Raw genomic sequence first — 22860 nt, forward strand, 5'->3', positions numbered from 1 at the left:
GACCCTCTAGCCCAGAGCAGCCAGGCCAGGAGCCCACCCTTGGGAGGCGAGGTGAGGAAGGGCATGCTCGAGGGCCGCGGCTGTGAGCAGGGAGGGATGGGCCACCTTCGCCGTGCAGGGTGCAGCCTGGCATTCGCTGGCAAGAGGGAGGGGTGAAAAGGGCAAACGTGGAGCATTCCAGAAAGCAAGAACAAGGGCCAGCCTGACAAGAGAGGCAGCTCCCAGGAGGACAAGCAAGGAGGCCGACAGGAGCTGTGCTGGAGGTAGGGCTGTGCTGAGGCAAGGCACTGTCCCCTCCACAGACCCAGAGCAGACCCAGGGGGAACGGGGAGGCGGAAGCAAACGCCGCACCAGCCAGAGCTCTTCCCCGGACAGGGACAGCAGCTCCCACGCCCCCCGACTGGGACTCACGCCGTCCACCGCCTCCAGGTCCAGGCGCAGCTGACTCTGCAGCGAATGCAGCTTCTGCAGGGGAATGGCGCCAACGTCGCCGCAGCCACGCAGCCCTGGCAGCGCGGAGGCCATGCCCAGGCCCTCCAGCTCCTCCTGCAGCTGCTTCACCTGCGCCTCCACCTCCTCCTTCTTCTGCAGCGCCAGCTGCCGGTCGCTGTCCGCCACACGGGCACGCTCCTTGGCCTCCTGCGCCTCTCGCTGCCATGCGTCGCAGGCCTGAAACCCAGGGCCCATACAGGAGGTGGCCAAGGTCCGCCTCAGCCCCTTCCACCTGGCCTGTGTCCCCTTCGGTCTTCCCCACCCTCCCTCCTCTCCACCTGTCGCCCCCACATGCTCACCTGCTTCACCTGCTGCCAAGACTCCTCCCACTGCCGGATCTTCCTCTTGGCCTCCTCCAGCTGCCGCCTAACCCGGGCCAGCTCAGCCCCGTTTGGATTTGCACCCGAAGAGGACGAGGGGCCGGAGCTCAGGATAGGGGACGGGCTGGGGGAGAAGCTGCCGGAAACAAAGTCCCAGATGCTCCCAGGGACACCGCTCAAACCTGAGTGTGAAAGGGGCGATGACGGCCCCTTGGTGCTGGTGGCCGGGCGCACTATGGGTGCTATTCCCGGGGAGCACCCCATGGTGCTGGTGGCCGGGTGCACGGTGGGTGCTCTTCCCAGGGAGCACCCTCCAGGCCCACCTGCCGTGACTGCAGGGGTGCGGCCACGACAGCCCCTTCCCCACTCCTGGCCCCCACCTGGCTCAGGAAGAGGTGGGGTGCTGACAGTGACACCTGCCCTGGTCTCCCCACCAGATTTATGCCTTCCTGGCCACCTGAGGAGCCTGAACAGAGAGGAATTCAATTCGAGTTTCCGCGACCATATCACCAAGTGGGAGGGGCAGTGGTTCAGACCCCACTCCCACACTGACTCTCAAGGACTCCAACGAGACGTGCCCATGCGGTGACATCTGTCAGTGTGTATGCAGCTTTAGATGGTTTCAAATGCTACTTTAAAACAAAACTGGGCAGGCAGGCAGCGTGGCCCACACCTGTAATCCCAGCACTCTGGGAGGCCGAGGCGGGCGGATCATTTGAGCTCATCAGGAGTTGGAGACCAGCCTGGCCAACGTGGTGAAACCTGGTCTCTACTAAAAATACAAAAACTAGCTTGGCATGGTGGCGGGCACCTGTGCTACTCGGGAGGCTGAGGCAGAAGAATCACTTGAACCCGGGAGGCGGAGGCTGCTGCAGTGGGCCAAGATCTCTGGAGCCTGGGCAACAGAGTGAGACTTTGTCTTAAAAAAATATATAAAAATATTGTAAATTTTGTACTTTTTGTAGGCAGGAATCTCACTGTGTTACCGAGGCTGCTCTTGAATCCCTGGCCTCAAGTGATGCACCCGCCTCGGCCTCTCAAAGTGCTGGGATTACAAGTGTGAGCCACCATGTTGGCTCAAAGTGTTGAGTTTTGGTTTGGTTTGGTTTTAGATGTAGTTTTGCTCTTGTTGCCCAGGCTGGAGTGCAATGACGTGATCCCAGCTCCCCACAACCTCCGCCTCCTGGGTCCTAGCGATTCTCCTGCCTCACCCTCCGGAGTGGCTGGGATTACAGGCAGGCACCGCCATGCCAGGCTCATTTTGTATTTTCAGTGGAGATGGAGCTTCACCACGTTGGCCAGGCTGGTCTTGAATTCCTGGCCTAAAGGTGATCTGCTCACCTCAGCCTTTCAAAGTGCTGGGATTACAGGTATGAGCCACCGTGCCTGGCCAAGTGTTGGTTCTTTTAATATGTAACAAATAGCCAGGCGGATCACAAGGTCAAGACACTGAGACCAGCCTGGCCAACATGGTGGAACCCCACCTCGACTAAAAATACAAAAATTAGCCGGACGTAGTGGTGCACACCTGTAATCCCAGCTACTCGGGAGGCTGAGGCAGGAGAATCGCTTGAACCCAGGAGGTGGAGACTGTGGCGAGCCAGGGGGATCATCCCACTGCACTTCTGCCTAGGCAACAGAGCGAGACTCCATCTCCAGAAGGACAGGGGGCGGTGGAACACGTGACCAGTCACATAAGTAACGTTTTTTTAATGGAAAGATGCCGTGAGCATGTGCCATGCGGTTTCCCTCCGTGGATCAGGCACACGGCTCAGTGCGGGGCCCCTAACTCAGGAGGGTGTCTGGGTGGGAATGCTCGTGGGGGGGGGCGCCGGCACTCACCTAAGGGGCTGTAGGATGAGGATGCGGAGCCCAGTGCCCCCGCCTCTGAGCGCAGGGGTGGTGGCTGCTGGGGGGGCGTCATGGCCGAGGAGCCCGAGGGCCCCGGCAGGGGCTGGGACAGCGAGCCGAGCGGCGAGGTGGATGCAGAGGATGGCGAGTGCACTGTCGGTGCTCGGGGCAGGGAGCCGGGGATGGCGACAGGCGCAGAGCCAGCCAGCAACCTGGGACCTGGCGGGGGCAGCCCAGTGAGTGAAGGGAGTAAGGCCAGGCCTCTGCCCAAACATCTGCCCACGGGCTGGGGGCAGCCACAGAAGATGGACCCTGTAAGGCGCTGGTGGTGGGGACATGGGGGTGGGGAGGCAGGGGTGATGGAGGCCAGGCCAGGCCAGCAGCCGCCATCCATGGGTGTGGAGCCACAGAGCTCCAGGTAACCACATCCCTCACAGCTGGGGAAGCCACGGGCTCAAAGGGATTCTAACCAGAGGTGGGGACACAGGCAATTCAATGTGGTCCCCCAAGAGGCCAGACACCCACCAGGCCCTGCCAGCCAACTCAGCCATTGGCACAGCCCTCCCAGCACTGGTCCAGGGCCCCGAAATGGTTTCTTTTCTTTTACAGTCAGAAAGAAAAAGATAAACTTTTAGGCTGAAGGAAGGCATCTTGTGTAAGATGTTAGGATACATTAAGATACATTTGCATTGGCCGGGCAAGGTGGTTCACATCTGTGATCCCAGCACTCTGGGAGACTAAGGCAGGCGGATCACGAGGTCAAGAGATGGAGACCATCCTGGCCAAGACGGTGAAACCCCATCTCTACTAAAATACATAAATTAGTTGGGTGTGGTGGCGCGGGCCTGGAGTCCCAGCTTCTTGGGAGGCTGAGGCTGGAGAATCACTTGAACTCGGAAGGCGGAGGCTGCAGTGAGCCGAGATCGCCCCACTGCACTCCAGCCTGGCGACAGAACAAGACTCAGTCTCAGAAAAAATAAATAAAAATATATCGGAGTTGATCTTTGGTCTACAATGTTAATACATTCTGTATGCAAAGTAACTATGTTTGTCCTCTGGACCGTCAGGACTCTCCTCAGGAAAGCCCCACCTGTCTCTGCAGGGCCACTCTGCTGGGACAGAGGTGAACCAAAGAGGTAGGAAGACGACCTGAGGCAGGAGAGGCGCTGAGGAGTCCACGTGCAGGGGAGTGTGGTGCCAAGTGAGGGACAGGTACTGCCAGAGGGGACCCTCCCACCCCCAAAACCAGAAATGGAGTCTTGCCCTGTGACCCACACAGCAGTGCAACGGTGCGATCTCGGCACCCTGCAGCCGTGGCCTCCCGAGCTCAAGCTCCTCCTGCAGAGCGCCCAGGAGCGGGCCGCAGGTCCTCACAGCCTACCTGCTGGTCCCAGGTCGTGGCCGTCTTGCTCTTCCAGATCCTTCTCTAGGGATGCAATATTCACGTCACTGAGATGTAGATCTAACGCAGAACCTGTCAACAGAGGCCCCCATCATCCACAGGCCACCTGGTGCTGCAGAGCTCAGAAGCCTAGCTGAGGAGGACGACCGTCCGCCTGGGCTTCCAAGACCCAGGGCAGAAGGCGTGGGGGTTGCTCGGGGAGCCCTGGAAGGACACCCCCACCCCGTCCATGCAGCCCCCAGTGGGCAGCAGGAGGCCTGGCTCTGCCAGTGGCAGAAAGCCTGTGCTCAGACAGACGCCCGGCACTGCACCCCAACAGCTGGGCCCTTGCCTCTGACGCGCTGCTGCTGCCCCTCACCGTTTAAATACCTAAGCACGTGTTAGCCTCTGACCAAGTGGCAGACTTGACTGTGTAAAAACCTTTCTGGGAGGCTGATGTCAAGGAGCAGGTGTTCATGTGCAGTTTCATGCAGAGCACCGCTCAAGACGGCGTGGGCCTACCTGGCCAGCCCTGCCTCCCAAGGCTGTCCCCACCTGTCCCTGCAGGCCATGGAACTGCCTTCCCTCCCAAGTCCCCACCCCTCACCCCAAGCGGCAGGAGGCAGTGACCCCAGTGCCCCTTCCTAGAATTAGGAAGCTGCCTTGAGGAGGCTGAGCTCAGGCCACCAGCCCTGAAGCCATAGCTCTTCTTGAAACTGCGCAGCCTCCGCACAGAGGTTGGGTTGGGGGTGGGGTGCGGCTGGAGGGCCTGGGATCTGAGAACCCTCAAGCCACGTGGAGCAGCCAGGGGACACCCTGTTGGACGGCGCCGCCTCCCCAGACCAGCATGGCGGCCAACGCCGCACGGACACCTAAGCAGCACAGAGCACGTGCACAAGCCTCCACAAAGGTGCCCTCCGCCCGCCAGCCCACCTTTGCATCCAGCCTCCCACATGCACTGCATGGGGTCTCTCTGGGGTCCCTGCCCTGTCACCCCTGCCGGTTACAGGTTCTTGGACCCCCACCAATGCCTGGTACTGGATAGTGTGCTGCTGAGTCCTGCCTGTCCCTGAAGGGCCCCAGACTCCTGTCCTCCTGTCCTCACCTGGGACAGGGGGTCCCTCCACAGCCCCAGGCAACCGCACCCCAAGGGGATGCCTGTCAGACCCGACTGTGGGGGTCAGCGCACCGGGAACCTCCAGCCTGGCCAGCCTAGGTTCAGACCAGGTGGGGACCAGAGGGAGCACAGAGGCGGTCACTGCCCCAAACTGCCCAGCATCCAGGCCTGCCCTCACGGGGCTCTGGCAGCCTCACTCCCCCACCCCACCCCACCCCACCAGGGCTGAGACTCCCGGGACCCAGTCCTGGTGGCCATGTCAGGGTGACAGCAGGTTCATCACACGGGGGGCGTCCCGGCAAACAGCTGGACAAACAAGGACTCACTGGACAAACAAAACCCACTCTGCCGGGGAAGAGGGTTGGGGCCCTTCCAGACAGTGCCAGCGTCGCCAGCAGGAGGGACAGGAGGGATGCCTTCTGAAGTAGGACGCAGCCCCAGCCACACAGGAGATTGGTGGGGAACACCCTCCACCCAGGCTTCCCCCTGGAACCAGCCGGCACCAGTCAGCGCCACAGGGACCACGTCAGCAAGCGCAGGGAGGCCACTTGCCCGAGACCTGCTGCTCGGTGGCAACACGCTCCAAGCTCCCCCTGCAGCCAGGACAGCCTCGTGCCTCAGTGGTGGCCTGGCAGTACACGACCCATCGCGCACAGGCTAGTGTGGATACAGGGTTGCCTGGCAGGTCCGGGACTCTCACGTCACCCTGAATCTGGACCCGCTCAGCAGCCACACCGCGCCGAGATGGCACTCCACCACCCAGAGCAGCAGATGGGAGGAGCCTGGCTCAGGGTGGACATGAGACTACAGAGGACAAGCAGAGGCCGCCCACACCCCACTGCACAGCACCACCCAGACCCAACCCTCAGCCACACACCAGCCTCGAGGGAATTTCCAAGCTGCAGAGGCACCTGGCAGCACAGTCCTTCCCCATCCCGTCACACAGAGGCAGCAGCGCCGGGTGCACAGAACCTGATCCCCCCAGCCCTTCGACAGGGCGCACAGTGCATGGGACAGCCAACCCCACTCCCAGGGAGACACCGTTCAAACGAAGCTCTTAAGGGACTTCTGAAGGCCTTATCCAGAAACTAGTGGAACAGGTTGGGGTGGAAGCAGCCAGGCCAAGCCCCCCTGGGGACCGAGAATCCACAACAGCAGCCATGAAGGCATTGGCCCTCGAGGCTGTTCATCAGTGGAGCCAAAGGCAGGCCCCGGGCTAGCAGCACCCACAGCCACGCAGTCTTCTGCAGGATGGCCAGCCCTGCTGTTCCGTTACCCAGCCGATGTCCTTGACCATGGCGGAAGCAGGCGTGATGAAGCCGTGCTGAGCAGCACAGGGCCGAGACGCTGGAGACGGCGACACAGGGCCAGGCACTGAACAGCCTCACACAGGCGGCTCTGAGGCCCAGAGTCTCAAGACAGGCAGTCAGCAGGGCCGCCTCCCTCTTCCCTCCTCCCTCCTCCCTCCAGGGCCTGGGGTGCTCCTCCTCCTCCCCTTGGTATCCATCGTTTCGCGGCTGGCAGCCCCATGGCTCCGGTGTCTGCCTCTGCTCTGGGGGTTATCTCTTCAGAGTGTCTGTGTGCAAGTTTCTTCTTATAAGGAGGCTGGTCACTGGCTTAGGATCCCACCCTACTGGCCTCATTGTAAGCTGATTACAAACACCCTGCAGTAGCACCCCCAAATTTGCAGCAGGGGGGATACATTCCACGACCCCCCGTGGACACCTGAAGCGGCAGACAGCACGAGACCCCCACATACCAGGTCTTTCCTATACGAACATCTCCATTTGTGCATCAAGCCCAGTAGACGTTAACAAAATTAACTAGTAACAAAGACGGATTTCAGCCTTGCATGGTATTCAAGGTTATGTGAGCGACAACGTCCTCCTGAATTGTACCACCCGGAATTCGGACCTCACACCAGTAATTGAGACCGTGGACAGCCAACCCTGGGAAAAGGACCTGACGTGTGTCCACGTAACGTCACATTCCCAGGTGAGGGGGCTGCAGCTCAGATGCATCGCCCCCCACCCCCACAAAGAATCTTGCTCTGTTGCCAGGCTGGAGTGAGGTGGGGCAATCTCAACTCACTCCCACCTCTGCCTTTCGGGTCCAAGCGATTCTCCTGCCTCAGTCTTCTGAGTAACTGGGAGTACAGGCGTGCACCACCACGCCTGTATTTTTTGTATTCTTAGTAGGTATGAGGTTTTACCACGTGGGCCAGGCTGGTCTCACTCTGACCTCATGATCCGCCCGCCTCAGCCTCCCAAAGTGCTGGGATTGCAAGCATGAGCCACCATACCAGGCCTCAGATGCATCTTTTAGGGTACACAATTCAACCCACGACATGGGGGACACCTGAGATGCCCCTGCTGGTCCTGCCTGTCCTCCCCAGGGACCCCAGGCCCCTCAGGACTCTGGACCAACAGATCTGCCCCGTGATGTACACAGCCCTCCCTCAGGGAGGAGACCCCCACCGCTGACCAGCCTGCACTCCTCCTGCAGCTGTTTCTGGGGCCTCCTCACAACTTGCTCAGCCTAACACCACTGGGCCCTTCCCTCCAGCCCTGCACCTGTGCCCTGAATTGCCTCTGGTCACAGCACCAGCCTACCCCCAGGCCCACTCCCATGCTCACCCTCCTCCCTGGGGGCTGGCAGCCTCTCCTGTGGTCTGGACCCACCCAACAGCGGCTCTGCAGTCCAAGCCCAGATGTCTTGGATATCCCTCAGCGGGGGGTCACAGCCCTTCCTCCTCTCTGGCAAACGATCCCTCATGCGGATCTATTGCACGGCCTTCCCAGACACCGTGTGTGCAGGCGCCCCCAGGAAGCTGGCACTGCAGGATCCCTGCCTCAGGGGCTGCTTGCCGGCCAGGCCCTGATAGGAACCCTCAGCTCCTCCTCCCTCAGCCCACACTCACTGAGGCCCATGCCCAGTCTGTGTGTCACAGGACTGACCTCCCTACTGTAAAAACCTCATCGCGTCCTGAGTCCTGGCCTGCAATAAAGAAGGGAGCTTGTGCCCTCATGCCTGCCAGTAAACCATACCAGGGCCCTGGACAGACTCACCCACTGAGGACAGGCACCAACCCGCCACCGCAGGCCTGCCCCACAGCCCCCTGGTGCTCCCATGCTGGGACTTGATGATGGGGAGGGCCGAGCTGTGCCCGGTCAGCTCAGCCAGACTTAGGAACCTGGACCTGCCCTCTGCACCCAATTCCCAGAATCAGGATGGGGCAGCCCCTTGAGAGCTCACCATCCCACACACCTGGCAGAGATCCAGAAACTCGTCATGAAAAGCAAAGATACAAAGGAGGTGGGAGGGACAGGATCAGAGGCCCCTTTTCTCCCCTTGAAGTGGGTTAATCACCCCGGGATCTGTGAGTAAACTTGGCACAGAGGCGCCCCCACCAGGTGCTGCCTTCACTGCTCACCTGACAAGCTTCGGCTCCCACTCAGCTCAGAGGGCGGCAGCCACCACCTAACTCAGCCAAGTCACTTGCACTGGAGCCGGGAAGCCGCCTGGAGAGGGGATGTTTGGGGAGCATCTGAGAGCCACCAAGACACTCTGGCCCTGCTTCAGAGCCAGGTACCCCTAATCCAAAGAGGGCACCAGGGAGGGTCCCGGGAGGCTCCACCACCCTTAGGGGCTCACTCCCAGAAAGCTGGCGGGGAACCGGCTGCTGCACCATTCTGGACCACTTTCTCTACCACAGGGCCTCCCCCAACCTCACCTCACTGTTCCAAGGTCAGACCCAAATCTTCTGAAACATCCACAAACAGCTGACCCTTGTGCAGAGGCAAAATCTAGGTGACGCTGGTTACCTAAGCGAGAACAGCTGGGCCAAGCACCTGACCCAGAACCAGCCGCGCCAGGCCAGGCTGCCTCAGCTCCCGGAGTGAGTTAGGAAACCCCGGGCCCCGCTGAGTCACGGCCACATAGCCGGGCTCCGCCGTGACACAGCACATTCAAGGCGCTGCGGTCCCCCGGGGTCAGGGACACCCGAGGACAAGCTACAGACTACTCGGAACCCGGGCCAGGGCGGGGACTGCCCCGATGCCAGCGAGCAGAGTGCGGGCTGGGCCCGGCCAGAGGGCAGGTGTCGGCCCTCGCCTGCCCCGCTCCCTGCCCTCTCCTTGCCCGCCCCTGCCTCCCCCACCCCCGGCCCCCGGGCCCGGTCCCACCCCGACGCCGCCTCAGTAGGGGTCGCAAGAGGCCCGGACCAGCGTTGAGAAGCGGCGAGCGCAAGGCAGAGGCAAGTTCCGAGGCGGCGGCGCCTTCGCCTCCTCCGGGCCTCTAGAGAAGCTCGGACCCACCCCGCGGCGGTCACACCCGGCTCCGGGACGCGGGGACGCACCTGGGGGCGCACCTAGGGGACGGCCCGCTCCTGAGCGCCGGGCAGAGAGACCCACACCTTGACGGCGCAGGGCTGCCCAGCACCGGGGCCAACGCCGATGCTGACTCACGATCTGCGGCCGCCCCGCACCGCCGCCGGGGATTCAAACCCGGCCCGCGCCCCGCCCTCGCCGCGCCGGCCACGCCCACCCCTCCGCCCCGCCCCCGCCGCGCCGGCCACGCCCCCCGCGCTGCCCTCCCCCCACCTTACCCCGCCCCCCCCCCGCCCGAGTCCGGGTCCCGAGCCGAGCTGGCAGGTGGGCGCGGACAAAGGGGACAGGGGTCTTCAGGCGAATCGCCCCAGAGCCGCCCCGCTGCCCAGCGCTTCCTGCCCTGCCCACCTGCACCCGCGGCGGCTCGGGGCTGACTCCAGTGAAACACGCTGGACCCAACACAAGCGCTCGCGGGGGCGGCGTGACCCGGAGCCGCTGCGTCCCCTGCAGAGCTCTCCTCCCGCCCAGCGCCATCTAAACGCGGCTCACTCTCAGAATCTGAAACCTGTTCCTACGAAGTGGAAGGCGAAGTGAAAGGGAACCTATCGGATGACCCTGAAACGACCCCACTCCATCCCTTAACTACGGAATCCGCTCATTCTACTCCGGGCTTCAGTCATAGCACGACCTGAAGGAAATCACACTATTAACGCAAGGAAAAAACGACCCAGTCTACACCTGCTTCGCCCAACACCCTCTACAAGAGCTAATAAAATACTCGGCAGGCAGGCAGGCAGGCAGGCAGGCCTGGGAGCCGCGGGCGGGGAATCCCGGAGCCTGGGGTCAGCGGGCAGCTCTGGGGACACTGCCTCCTGTACCTGCGGCTCCTGCAGAGCTGTAACTTCACAGCGATGCCATGGGCATGGACAGAAGGGAAAAATGAGGCTGCCACTGGGTGGCAAGGCTCACAATTTCAGCCGCGGCAGCGACAATACATTGCCTGTAATAAGGCAGTGTCAATCCCGGAAAAAAAATCCACCTGTTCACCTCTGAGAAGCTGGTTCAGGAATTTTTTTTTCCTTAGACGGAGTGAGACTGTCACCCAGGCTGCAGTGGCACGACCTCAGCTCACTGCAACCTCCACCTATATGGTGCCTCGGCCACCTGAGTGGCTGGGACTGCAGGCGTGCACCACCAGGCCCAGCTCATGCCTGTGTATTTAGTGGAGACAGCGGCTCACAATATGGGCCAGGCCAGTCTGGAACTTCTGACCTCAGGTGATCCGCCTGCCTCTGCCTCCCAAAGGGCTGCAGTTACAGGCATGAAGCCGCTGCTCACAGCTCAGGAAATATTTAAGTTATTTAAATATTTAAGTTAATATGAAAGTTAATGTGCTTTAAGCTCGAGCGTGACATCCTCAAACAGTTGAAAACGCACCTCAGAGATCAAAAAATGGCCGGGAAAATTACTACAAATGTGTGAATTCCAGTCTATCTGAAGGTGCGCTCTGCGCGGGCGGCCAGGCCTGTCAGGCACACAAAGAGCTGGTTCTGTTTTCCACCTGAGTGGGCAGAGTGGAAAGATGGTCTCAGTTGTTTGAGATTTAATTTTCCTAAATATTTTTCTGTTATGCTGGAATTCTACCATTACTACTTTTAGGTTGAGGAAGAGAAACTCTATTTCAAAAACAATGTTTTTGTTTAAAAAAATAAATCAATCCTAGCCAGGCACGTTGGCTCATGCCTGTAATCCTACCACTTTGGGAGGCCAAGGCAGGCAGATCACCTCAGGTCAGAAGTTCGAGACCAGTCTGGCCAACACGGTGACACCCCGTCTCTACTAAAAATACAAAAATTAGCTGTGTGTAGTGGCTGGTGCCTGTAATCCCAGCTACTCGGGAGGCAGAGGTTGCAGTGAGGTGAGATTGCACTGCAGCCTGGGCAGCAGAACCAGAGGGGGGAAAACCTGCTCAGAGGCCAGACCCCCACGGGGCTTTAGCCACTGTGTGACCCTCTAGGTTTCCGAGGGGATGTGTGAATTTGAGGGTGTGATTTAACAAGATCCATGGCCCTGGGTTACACAGCCATGTCAGATTAAAACCAGCATGTTCTTGACTGACAAGCCTGGGGTAATGTCAGAAAAAAAGAAGTAAAGTTTATTGAAATTTTTTTAAAAGAAAAAAAAAAACAAAAAACCAGTATGTTCTATCTGGGCCGGGCCCCAGCTATACACGGGAGACGAACGCAGGAGGGTGGCCTGTGCCCGGGGTTGGAGGCTGCAGTGAGCTGACTGCACCACTGCACTCCTGCCCGGGCCACAGAGCAAGACCCTGACTCAACATAAAGCCCCAAAACGCACAAAACAAACTCAGGGTAGGCTGTCACCCGTGCTGGCGTCCAGGTTCTCTACCCTGGGCTCGGTGGAATGGGATGGGGTGGGCCCAGCATATTCAATTCATGAGAACTCTCTGGTTCGAGAACAACACGGATGCCCCAGTTTCAAGCTGTAATAAAATGTGTGCACTTGTTTCTGCACGAGAGAAACGCCACACCACGATGCGACCCCTCAAGTTTACAGTGTTAAAACCCCCCTTTAAGGTGAAGCCCCAACAGGACTCATCTCACATCCCGTACCTCCTCTTCCAAAGGCTCCAAGAGAAGGACATAATTTTCAAAACAGACCAGAAGGCGGAATTTCAGCCGTGTCCTGAAACAGTGAGGCCACCAGGCTGAGGCAGAAGAGAGGAGCCCTTCCTGGGCGGCGCAGCCCAGTGCTGCCAGCCAGTGAGGATGAAACAAAGGCAAACGCTGTCTGCACCCCCGCCCCCGCCCCACCCCGCCAGAGCCCAGCCCCGGTGCTGGGGCCATCCAGGATTCCTGCTCTCCCCAGGGCCTTCCGAGGGAGGGAGAGGCCTGGATTCGGAAGGGTTCTCTGGCAGACACACAATGGAGCCCACGTAGCCACACCAGGGCCATGAAGGGGAGACACTCAAGGCCACAGAAGGTCCCAGTGTTTGGGAAGGTGACCCTTTAAGAAATGCAGGCCAGGTTCACACCTGTAATAACACTTTGGGGGGCCTACATGGGCGGATCACGAGGTCAGGAGTTTGAGACCAGCCTGGCCAACATGGTGAAACCCCGTTGCTACTAAAAACACAAAAACTAGTCAGCCATGGTGGCGCACGCCTGTAGTCCCAGCTACTCAGCAGGCTGAGGCAGGAGAATGGCTTGAACCCAGGAGGCGGAGGATGCAGTGAGCTGAGATCACACCACTGCACTCCAGTCTGGATGACAGAGAGACTCAGTCTCAAAAAACAAAAAATACACACACACAGAAGAAAACTGCAAAGGCCTCAGCCCCAAGCAAATGCAGGGGCAGGAAGGTCCAGCAGCAACACAGGCCAAGAGCTGTGCCCAAAAGATGCACCTGGGTGGCAGAGGTGCTGAGTGCAGGGACCTGGGTGCCCGAGGGCCGTCGTGGGGCCTCAGGAGCTGCACCTGGCTTTCCTCGCCGACACCACTCAGGATGAGACTGCTCTAGTGTCCTGCCAAGGGGCCGTCTGTGGCCTAAGGGGCCCCTGGGAAGAGTCTCTCTCCTCGAGGCTGGCGGTATCCAGGCCTACGTGGGCGGAGCTGCCGGGGTCCTGCGTGGGTGGAGCTGCCAGGGGCCTGCAGCTGGGCCCAAGCAGGTCCGTGCAGGGCAATGACCAGCAGCTGCGGCTGTCGGGCAGGAGTCTCTGCAGGTCTGGCCACCCAGCCACCTGACACATTGACATGGGCCCTGACGGTGCTGGGGTCCCACTCCGAGTCCCCAGAGTGTGCCTGTGCAGGCACTGGAGCAGGGCCCACCATGTGGCCCCGGCAGCCATGGCCTCCTGGTCCCACGCCCAGCTCCCCTACCACACCCTGGACAGCAGAGGCTGTGGGAGGGGAAGAGGGTGTCCCAGGGCTGCCACAGCAGAGGCCGCCTCACTGTAGCTCTCCACCCGCTCCCACCCCAGCCCAGGGACAGAGAAGGGGAGACCACCCCAGGTGACGGTCTGCCCTGAGCCCCTCACTGTCAGGACAGAGAGGCAGGTTTGGGTCCCTTGGGCACTGGTGGCCATGGAATGTGGGGCTTCGGCACGTCCACTCACTCACCAAGCATCTCTGCAAGCAGAGCCCTGCACAGGTGCCCGACCTGTCTCCCACCACCCCAAAACAGCCTTTCCTCAGGGGCTGGAACGGACCAAGCATACAAGCAGCCCAGCCCTAGCACCGTCTTGCCCCCACCCCAGCTCTGCCTGCTGCAAGCTGTGGGCTCCCAGCCAGGCCCCAATGGGTCCCCACAGCCCAGCTCCATCTCAGTGACTCTCTCCAGCTAAAGGCCCCCAAAGCTGCAGGCCCAGTTGCTTACAGCTGTGCCCCAAGCTGCAAGCCTTGGCCAGGCTCCCCACCCCTGACTGTCCCCACAACCCTAAGTTTCCATTTTTCTAGAGATGGTCTCACTCTGTCACCCAGGCTGGCGTGCAGTCGTGCAATCACAGCTCACTGCAGCCTCGACCTCCTGGGCTCCCTGATCCTCCCACCTCGGCCTCCCAAGTAGCAGGGACTACAGGTGCACACCACCATGCTTGGCTAATTACTGTATTTTTAGTAGAGATGGAGTCTTGTATGTTGTCCAGAACTTTCTGGCTCGTGATCCTCCTGCCTTGGCCTCCCACAGCCCTGGGGAGCACAGGTGCCCCCCACACTTCGGCCACCGCACCACGCCAGCTCCCACGGCTCCTGACATCTCCCAGCAGCCTCCCTACTCTCAGTCCCTGGGCCGGGCGGCACCCACTCCGCTTGACTCCTGGGAAGCTCCTCGTCCCCAGGGCCTGTGGCACCAGGCTAGGAGCCTCTGTGAGCCGAGGCTTGTTTTCTGAACCACAAGTGCAGCACGACCAAAGTGACAGGCGGCGGAAAACATGCATCTGGTTACGACTCGGTAACATGTCCTGAGATAGGAGCGCTGCTGCTGAGAAGCTACAGCACGGACACAGAAGGGGGTCAGGGAGAAAGGAGGGCAGCACCACACTTACCGAGGACGGCCTCCACGGTGCTGCCGGCGGGGGGCACGGGCAGCGCGGTGGGGGAGGAGCTGCCGGAGCCGGCGCTGGACGCCACACTGGAGCTCACGCTGGGGGCCGGCGGGTGGGCCGCTGCAAACACGGCCAGGTGGTTCTGTTCAAAGACACAAACACCATGAGCAAGCGCCCGTGCATGGAGGAGGCGTGTGACGTCAGCACCCTGCAGAAAGCACTGCAGGACGCCGCAGACTTCCACACCTGGGCGAGGCCCGGGAGAGCTTCCCCGGGCCTGGAGGGATGCTGACGGCACCAAGGAGTGACACCAAGACAGGCAGAGCAGGGGCTATGGCGCACTGGAGCCGGGCACAGGCGCCTCTGGGAAGCACCTCAAGTTTTTCTGCAGAAAAGCTTTCAGGAGTAGCCATTTGCCAGTAAAATCAATCCAGCAGGTGCAGAAAGATGTGTCACAGCCAGGGGCCGGCCAGCCCAAGGGACAAGCCCTGCAGCCTGCCTGCCCTTCTCCCCACTGCCTGGGTGCCCCTGCCCCGGCTCTCAGCCAGGACTGGCTCCTGGGCACCTTGGGGCCCCCAGAGACACATCTTCCCAGGGACCTCAGTAGAGACCCAGCACCACTTCCAAAAACATCCACAGTGTGGTCCTGTGACCTCGTTACCAGGGAAAGTAAAACATGGGGCAGTTCACATGATCTATATTTGGAGGATAACATATCACAGAAGAGCACACAGAGCAGTGAATCAAACCCAGTAACGGGGACGCTGGACGCAGGAAACACCCGACACAAATGACCCACCACTGAGCTGCAAAGCCAGATGTCACATAGCACAGTGGCTGTGTCTAGAGAGCTATATAGGAGGTCGCTGCAAAATCCAGTCACGGGGAGGGCACTGAACACAAGAAAACACCCGACACAAATGACCCAGCGCTACCTACGAGGTCACTGCAAAATCAGGTGCTCACGCCTGTCATCCCAGCACTCTGGGAGGCCACGGCAGGCGTGATCACCTGACTTCAGGAATTCAAGACCAGCCTGGCCAACATGGTAAAACCCCAACTCTACTAAAAATACAAAAAATTAGTCAGGTATGGTGGCGTGCGCTTGTAACCCCAGCTACTCGGGAGGCTGAGGCAGGAGAATTGCTTGAACCCAGTAGGCGGAGGTTGCAGTGAGCCGAGATCGCGCCATTGCACTCCAGCCTGGGTGACAGAAAGACTCTGTTTCCGAAACAGGTGAACTGCACACCGACGTACTACAGCTGAAAGGTGTGGTATCTGGGCTCTGCTGAAAAGTAACGCAGGCAAAGTTAACCTTGGAAGGTGTGATTTTACCAGTTTTTCTGAAGTAAACTATCCATTGTGCATTTCCAAGGGTCAGAAATCGTCCAGACTCATCCCCGACAAGAACAGTCCTGGCTCCCGGCTCCTGTGGGGTCCCGTGGGGTCCCGCCACCTGCACTGGATTCCTTCTGGTAACAGATTTGCTCCTCAGCCCCTGGCACAGGAGGCGCGCACAGCCCCCATGACTGACTCAGAAAACAACGGCCTCCGGCTGCAGAGTCTGGGGACAGCCGCCGGAGCTCCCTGCACAGGGCAGGACAGGGTCTGCCCCTTCGTCCATAATCCGCTTGCCCTGACTGGCCCAGAGCCACTTTCCCTCAAGCCATGAAAGACGAGACCACAGGCCACCCTGTGGGCATCAGAGACGGTGGTAACTCCTGCATCCAACACAGGTGACCCTCCCAGCCATGCATGGCGCTGCCGACACCTCCCCTCATCAAGCCCCCACAGTGAGCCTGTTACAGGGTTGCTGGAAGCCTCACATTCTCCAGCAAGCAGCCCAAAAACATAATGGATGCCGTGGGGCCTGGGGCCATCTCGGTGGGAACCAGCCGCCACCCACCCCACCCTGCAGCGCTTCCTGTCCCTGCTCCAGAGCCTCAGTGTGGCCCCAGGACGGCTGGCAGGGGCCTCCCGACAGGCATCCTGGTGACAGCACCTAGGAGCAAAGCAGATGCCTGGGAGCTTGGAGTGGGGAGAGGACTGACCTTCTCTACCAGCAAAGGACAGGGCTACCCAGGCTGCGGCCACCAGCAAGGGGCGAGTGGCATGGGGCAGTCCGCCAAGCTCACCGCATCCAACAGCTGTGACTCAGAACCAAAAGCTCAGGGCCAGCAATGCACTGCCTTCCGGGGCATGGACGCCACACAGTGGCACAGCCACACAGCCCACAGAAGCTCTCTCCCACCCCCTCCGCCTCCCATCTCCTGGCAGCCCACCCCATATCCTGGGGTCTGCGTTCCGGGCACGGTCCCTACACACGAGCTGCCCCTGCTGGGTCAGGCTGAGGTCCACCTCATCCTTGCCCACCAGTCACCAAGAGGCCACTGTCCAGGTCACAGTGACCCCTGTGGATACCCTCCCCAGCTCCAAGAACCCTGCAGGCATCTCAGTCCTTGCCGGAACCCAACTCCAGAGCCTCACCCAGGCCCAGAGGCCACCTCTCAAATAAGGGAAAGCCGAGGGAGTCTTGCCTGGAAGAGCCCCAGGCCAACCACAAAGCCACGGACAACACTGGGGTGTGCAGAGCAGGCTGGGCTGCCCTGGGTGGCATGGGGAGCCTGGCCCAGCACCTGTGTCTGCACAGAGCCAAGGAATGCAGACAGCCAGGAGGCACCACCGTGTAGGCACTACGTGTGCAACACTGGTGTGAGGGCTGTGCACAGGCTGACCCTTGGCTTTGACGGCCTCAGGCTCCCAAAGCACTGCCCGGCCCAGGATGAGTGCAGCAGCCTGAGAAGCCAATGCCCCCTCCTTCCCGGTGTCTGCAGGAGGGGACTCTGCCCAGCCCAGGATGAGTGCAGCAGCCTGAGAAGCCAATGCTCCCTCCTTTCCAGGTGACTGCAGGAGGGGACTCTGCCCTTGGGGCCTTCCTCTCAGCCCACAGGAGGCCATAAACCCAGAGAGACCAGAGAAGAAGCCTCAGCCCTGAGCGATTCCCAAATCTTGTGCTGACCCTGCCCAGGAGCCAGCCAGGGTGATGCACACACTGTGACCTCAGCCCGAACGATGGCCTGAAAATCACCCACATCCATGTCTGTCCTTGTCCCCCAAGGCACAATGACCACAGACCAGCCTGGTGTGGAAGCCCATCCACAGGAGGGCTGGGCATGGTGAGAGGCCAGAGGGGAGCCCCGTGGGGATGCTGCGTCTCCACTAACCCCCGCACCACCCGCCCCACGAGGACAGCACACCCTGGGCTACCACTGGTACCGTCTGCCTGGTTTTCATCACAGTGAAACATACTATAAATTGACTACGGTGGCCATCTTTCAGTGTAGTCAGGGTCATGAATTCCACCCACACCGCTGTGCAGCCATCACGGCGCCCACCTCCGGAACTCCTTACCTCCCAGCCGACTCGCCCCCTCTCCCCCTCAGCCCCCACCAAGCTACGTTGTGTCTGTGAGTCTGACCCCGCCAGAGGCCTCTGTGAGTACAGTCACGCAGGAATTCCTGTGTCTGTGAGTCTGACCCCACTAGAGGCCTCTGTCAGTGGAGTCACGCAGGATTTGTCTTTTCGGTGACTGGCTCATTTCAGTCAGCAGCATCTTTGTTATGCACCAAACGTGTCCCCCAAATTCCTACATGGAAGCCATGACCCCCACTGTTACTAGATTTCGAGACAGGGCCTGTGAGGCATGATTAAGGTGAAATGAGTTCCTAAGCCAGGTGTGGAGGATCACACCTATAATCCCAACACTGTTTGAGCCCAGAAGCTCAAGACCAGTCTGGGCAACACAGTAAGACCCCGTTTCTACAAAATATACAAAGACTAGCCCAGCATGGTGGTGTGTGCCAGGGGTCCTAGCTACTCTGAAGACTGAGGTAGGAGGCCCAGGCTGCAGTCAGCTGGGATTGGGGCACTGCACTCCAGCCTGGATGACAGAGCAAGACCCTGTCTCAAAACATTTAACCAACTGTGAAAAACAACGGCAACAGTGAAATGAGGTGTTAGGGGTGGGGCCCTACGCGGCCTCCGTTCACAGGAAGTGACCCCAGGGATGCCCACACACAGAGGGGTGACCCAGAGGACACAGGAGGAGGCAGCATCCGCACGCCCAGGGGGGCCTCAGGAGGAGCCAGCCCTGGACACAAGCGCAGACTCAGCGCCCAGAACTGAGAGAATAAAGTGCTGCTGCTTTTGGTTTTTGGGTTTCATTTTGAGACAGGGCCTCATTCTGTCACGCAGCCTGGAGTGCAGTGGCGGGATCTCGGCTCAATGCAACCTCTGCCCTCTACCTCCTGGGCTCAAGCAATTCTCCTGCCTCAGCCTCCCAAAGTGCTGGAATCACAGGTGTGAGCTAGACTGTGCCCAACCAAAGCTACCTCATTCATTCATTCATTCATTCAATTTTGAGATTGAGACAGGGTGTTGCTCTCACCCAGGCTGGAGTGCAATGGCACAATCTCAGCTCACCGCAACCTCCGCCTCCAGGGTTCAAGCGATTCTTTTGCCTCAGCCTCCCAAGCAGCTGGGGCTACAGGCACGAGCCACCATGCCCGGCTAATCTTTGTATTTTTAGTAGAGACGGGGTTTCACCACGTTGGCCAGGATGGTCTCAATCTCCTAACCTTGTGATCCACCCGCCTCGGCCTCCCACAGTGCCGGGATTACAGGCATGAGCCACCGCGCCCGGCCAGTTCTGCTGTTTGAACATGCCCGTCTTCACCCTTCCCTCATAGCCCAAGGAAAGTAACACAGACGGGCTCCGAGGGGCCCCTCTCATTTCCCTGAGGAGAAAACGGCAGGAGGTTTTGGCTTTGTTGTTTCCAAGGTGTGACACCAACGTTTCAAACAGACAGACGTGGGGTACTGGAATTCCATGACCAGTGGATGTTAACTAGATGGCTCTATGAGCCGAGAGTGAGCGGGACCGAGGACGCACGAGTGCAGAATGCCGCGCCGTCAGCCACCAGGGCAGTGGGGAGCCTGGGGGCTGTACCTGCTCGCTGGCCTTTGGGCCGCCCTCGGCCGGCAAGTCTCTCCGCTTGGCCTGCAACAGAAAAAAAGAGTCCTATGGAGAAAAAGCAGGGGGAGGCCGGGCACAGTGGTGGACGCCTATAACCCCAGCACTTTGGGAGGCCAAAGCAGGCAGCTCACAAGGTCAGGAGATCGAGACCATCACAGCCAACACCGTGAAACCCCATCTCTACTAAAAATACAAAAAGTTAGCTGGGTATGGTGGCGCGTGCCTACAGTCCCGGCTACTTGGGAGGCTGAGCCTGGACAATCGTCTGAATCCGGGAGGTGGAGGTTGCGCTGAGCCGAGATCACATTACTACACAGCACTCCAGTCTGGGCGACATACGAGACTCAGACAGATACGAGCTCTGCTCAGAATTTACAAATATGCCAATTCTTTTTTTGAGACAGGATCTCATCTGTCTCCCAGGCTGGAGTGCAGTGGCGAGACCTCCCTGGCATGAGCCATTCTCCTGCCTCAGCCTCCCAAGTAGAAACACAGGTACCTGCCAGGGCACCCGGCTACTTTTTCAAAGCTTTTTGTAGAGACAGGGTCTTGTTATGTTGCCCAAGCGGGTCTTGCACTCCCGACGTCAAGCGATCGTCCCACCTCAGCCTCCCAAAGTGCAGGGCTTGTGGTCATGAGCCACCAAAACCAGCCGAAGATGCTAGGTGTTGAAGTCCCATGAAACAGAAGAGACGCCTGAATCTGCTGGCTCCCCGTCGGTTCTCTTGAGTTGATTTCTTCTTCTTCTTTTTTTTTTGAGAGGGAGTCTCCCTCTGTCACCCAGGATGGAGTGCAGTGGCGTGATCTCAGCCCAGTGCAACATCCGCCTACCAGGCTAAAGCGCTTCTCCTGCCTCAACCTCCCAAGTAGCTGGGGTTACAGGTGCGCGCCACCACACCCAGCTAATTTTTGTATTTTTAGTAGGGTTTTCAACATGTTGGCCAAGCTGGTCTCAAACTCCCATCCTCAAGAGATCTACCCACCTCAGCCTCCCAAAGTGCTGGGATTACAGGCGTAAGCAACTCCGCCCGGCCTGAGTTCCGTTTCTTAACCTTGAATATCACTCTCTGACCCTGGGCTGGTCCACGTGAAGGCCAGGTGCAAGGACTGCACTCCCTGAACCAACCACAGCATCAAACCGCAAACGAAGCCATTCACCTAAGGCAGAGGCTCAGGTGAAACGGTGAGAAATACATGAAGGGGGACAGAGTGTGCCACCTGCAAAACACGCCACTCTTCGACAAAAAGATTGTTTTGAGTTGAAGGAAGCAGGACCGGAACAGCCCTCTGCCCTGAAGCCAGGTGTGAACTCCCTGTGTAAAGGTGCCTACTCCCATCTCCACACCAGGAGAGGCTGCACACTGAGCCTGCATGACCAGCCTCGCTGAAGTTCCTCTCATCTTCCATCAGTCTCCCCACAGCTTTACTTCCTAGGAGCCCAGCCCCTTTTCCCTTTTTCTCTTTTGAGATGGGGTCTCGCTCTGTCACTCAGGCTGGAGTGCAGTGTGGAGATCTTGGCTCACTGCAACCTGCACCTCCTGGGTTCTAGCGACTCTCCTGCCTCAGCCTCCTGAGTAGCTGGGATTACAGGCACATGCCACCATGCCCGGCTCATTTTTGTATTTTTAGTAGAGATGGGGTTTCACCATGTTGGCCAGGCTGGTCTCAAACTCCTGACCTCAGCTGATCCCGCCTCAGCCTCCCAAAATACTAGGATTATAGGTGTGAGCCACTGCACCCAGCCTAGTGGCAAGGATTTTTCTAGACTCTTGTAGAAGAGCCGCAAACTCCACAAACTGCCTTCAACCACACTACTGAGAAGTCATACCCATCCACATCCCTAACAGTTCCATTAACCCAAAGAACACGGGGCATCACCCCAGGAACACCGTTCACTTACGTTACCCGGCTGGCTGCTGCCGGTGGAGGCGGGACTCCCGGGATGGAGATCGCGGCAGCAGTCATTCACCATCCCCAGGCTCTCTGCAAGGACAGGGGGCGGCTGGTGGGCGACAGTGACACGCAGAAGTCTCCGCACCACATGTGAGGGCCAAGCGCACGCGGCCTTGTCACCATCATCCCTCGGGGGTGCAGCAAGAGGACAGCTGGGCAGACAGGAGATGCTGGGGCAACGGGACCCTCGGGCCTCAGCCTTCAGGTTTTCACGTGTTTAATACTAAAGCAACATTTACAATGTGAACAACAGTGGCCCTCCCCGCTGAAATGAAAAGCAGAAGGGAAATCTGAGCTTGTGACCACACTCACAAAACCTGGAACCCAGACCCTAGAGCTGAAATGAAGAGCCCGTTGGAACATGGGGGAAGGCCGAGTGGGTTCCCACTGGGGCTTGCTTCTGCTGCTGGGAACTGATTATGGACCACGTAACCCCAAAGCTAGGCTGAATCATCCAGACAGCTAACACGGGCTCTGGAAAGGCCGCCTGAGCAGCCGTTGCTCGAGGGTCTCTGCTGCCTCCTCTGCCTGGGATGCACAGACCCCCTCGCTCCACAAGGGCAGTACTCCTGGGTGGGTGCCCAGCAGGACAGAGGCTCAGGACAAGGCCCAGGCAGCGGTGGCAGAAGGACCCAGCTTGGATGCCCAGGAGGCTGGTAGAGGCGCCAGCCAACTCACACCAGGACTCAGCCTCAAAGCTGAGGGTCTCAGTGCGCCTGGAAACAGCATCCCACCAGGCTCCACCAGGACTGGCCCACACCTGCGTGGAGGAAGCCCAGCCTCAGGCAGCACAAACACACTCCCACCCAGGGGGCCTCCATGGCCACGTCAGGGCTCCCAGGCCCCCGCCACGGTGCTGAGCTCCCGCCCGCCTTCCAGGTCCATGTGGCCAGCTCCTGGTCACCAGTGACTCCAGTGAGAGTCTGCAGAGCTGCTGAGCCCGCCAAGGTGAATCTGCCACAGGGATGGCCACTCACTCTCCACGTGTGCAAAGGCGCAGAAGGGGCCGCGCGGGCAGTACCCGGTTTGGCGAATGTCGTTGCATTTCGTAGATTTGTAGATCTGGGGGGACAATGAAATGAAGAGGCTGGATTAGAAATGAGATTCTGTGGGACGATCGCAGCTGGTGTTACCCCACGGTGGAGAACTGAGCTCCAAACTGTGACAAGAGGCCCCTGAAGAGAGGGGTGTGGGCCCTGCCCTCCTCCACAGTGCACCTTGGTCCCCACGTCCCTCCTCTCTGCAGAGCCGACCTGCAGGGAACACGCGCAGGTGTGGGGCCATTCCCCTCACATCACAGGCAAAGCCATTTCCCGGCTCG

At 59.5% G+C, this 22860-nt stretch overlaps 2 protein-coding genes across 10 annotated transcripts in view; one reads left to right on the plus strand and one right to left on the minus strand.

Moving 5' to 3' along the window:
- Nucleotides 1-1524, plus strand: part of GNPTG (N-acetylglucosamine-1-phosphate transferase subunit gamma) — a 34610-nt gene extending 33086 nt beyond the window's left edge. Inside the window, exon 11 of one of the 2 annotated variants that reach the window (XM_078344271.1) lies at nt 1250-1524. In XM_078344271.1, the coding sequence (XP_078200397.1) occupies nt 1250-1401 (152 nt within the window). In that variant the 3' untranslated portion in view covers nt 1402-1524. The remainder of the gene's footprint in view (nt 1-1249) is intronic. The other variant, XM_035266432.3, reaches the window with a different exon arrangement.
- The window catches only part of LOC100412883 (putative E3 ubiquitin-protein ligase UNKL), a 43785-nt gene that overhangs the window by 3316 nt on the left and 17609 nt on the right, over nt 1-22860 (minus strand). The window contains exons 6-13 of one of the 8 annotated variants that reach the window (XM_078344257.1): nt 22517-22601; nt 21487-21569; nt 19560-19610; nt 14552-14693; nt 4045-4137; nt 2655-2882; nt 792-994; nt 412-669 (exon numbers count right to left, since the gene is read on the minus strand). In XM_078344257.1, coding sequence (XP_078200383.1) covers nt 412-669; nt 792-994; nt 2655-2882; nt 4045-4137; nt 14552-14693; nt 19560-19610; nt 21487-21558 — 1047 coding nt within the window. In that variant the 5' untranslated portion in view covers nt 21559-21569; nt 22517-22601. Of the gene's footprint in view, nt 1-411; nt 670-791; nt 995-2654; nt 2883-4044; nt 4138-8594; nt 8683-8894; nt 8963-9518; nt 9663-9897; nt 9952-14551; nt 14694-19559; nt 19611-21486; nt 21570-22516; nt 22602-22860 lie in introns of those variants that run through there. The other 7 variants (XM_078344259.1, XM_078344260.1, XM_078344264.1 and 4 more) reach the window with 7 other exon arrangements.

The sequence above is a fragment of the Callithrix jacchus genome, chromosome 12 (assembly GCF_049354715.1).
Source record: "Callithrix jacchus isolate 240 chromosome 12, calJac240_pri, whole genome shotgun sequence".
In the NCBI taxonomy this organism is placed as follows: domain Eukaryota; kingdom Metazoa; phylum Chordata; class Mammalia; order Primates; family Cebidae; genus Callithrix; species Callithrix jacchus.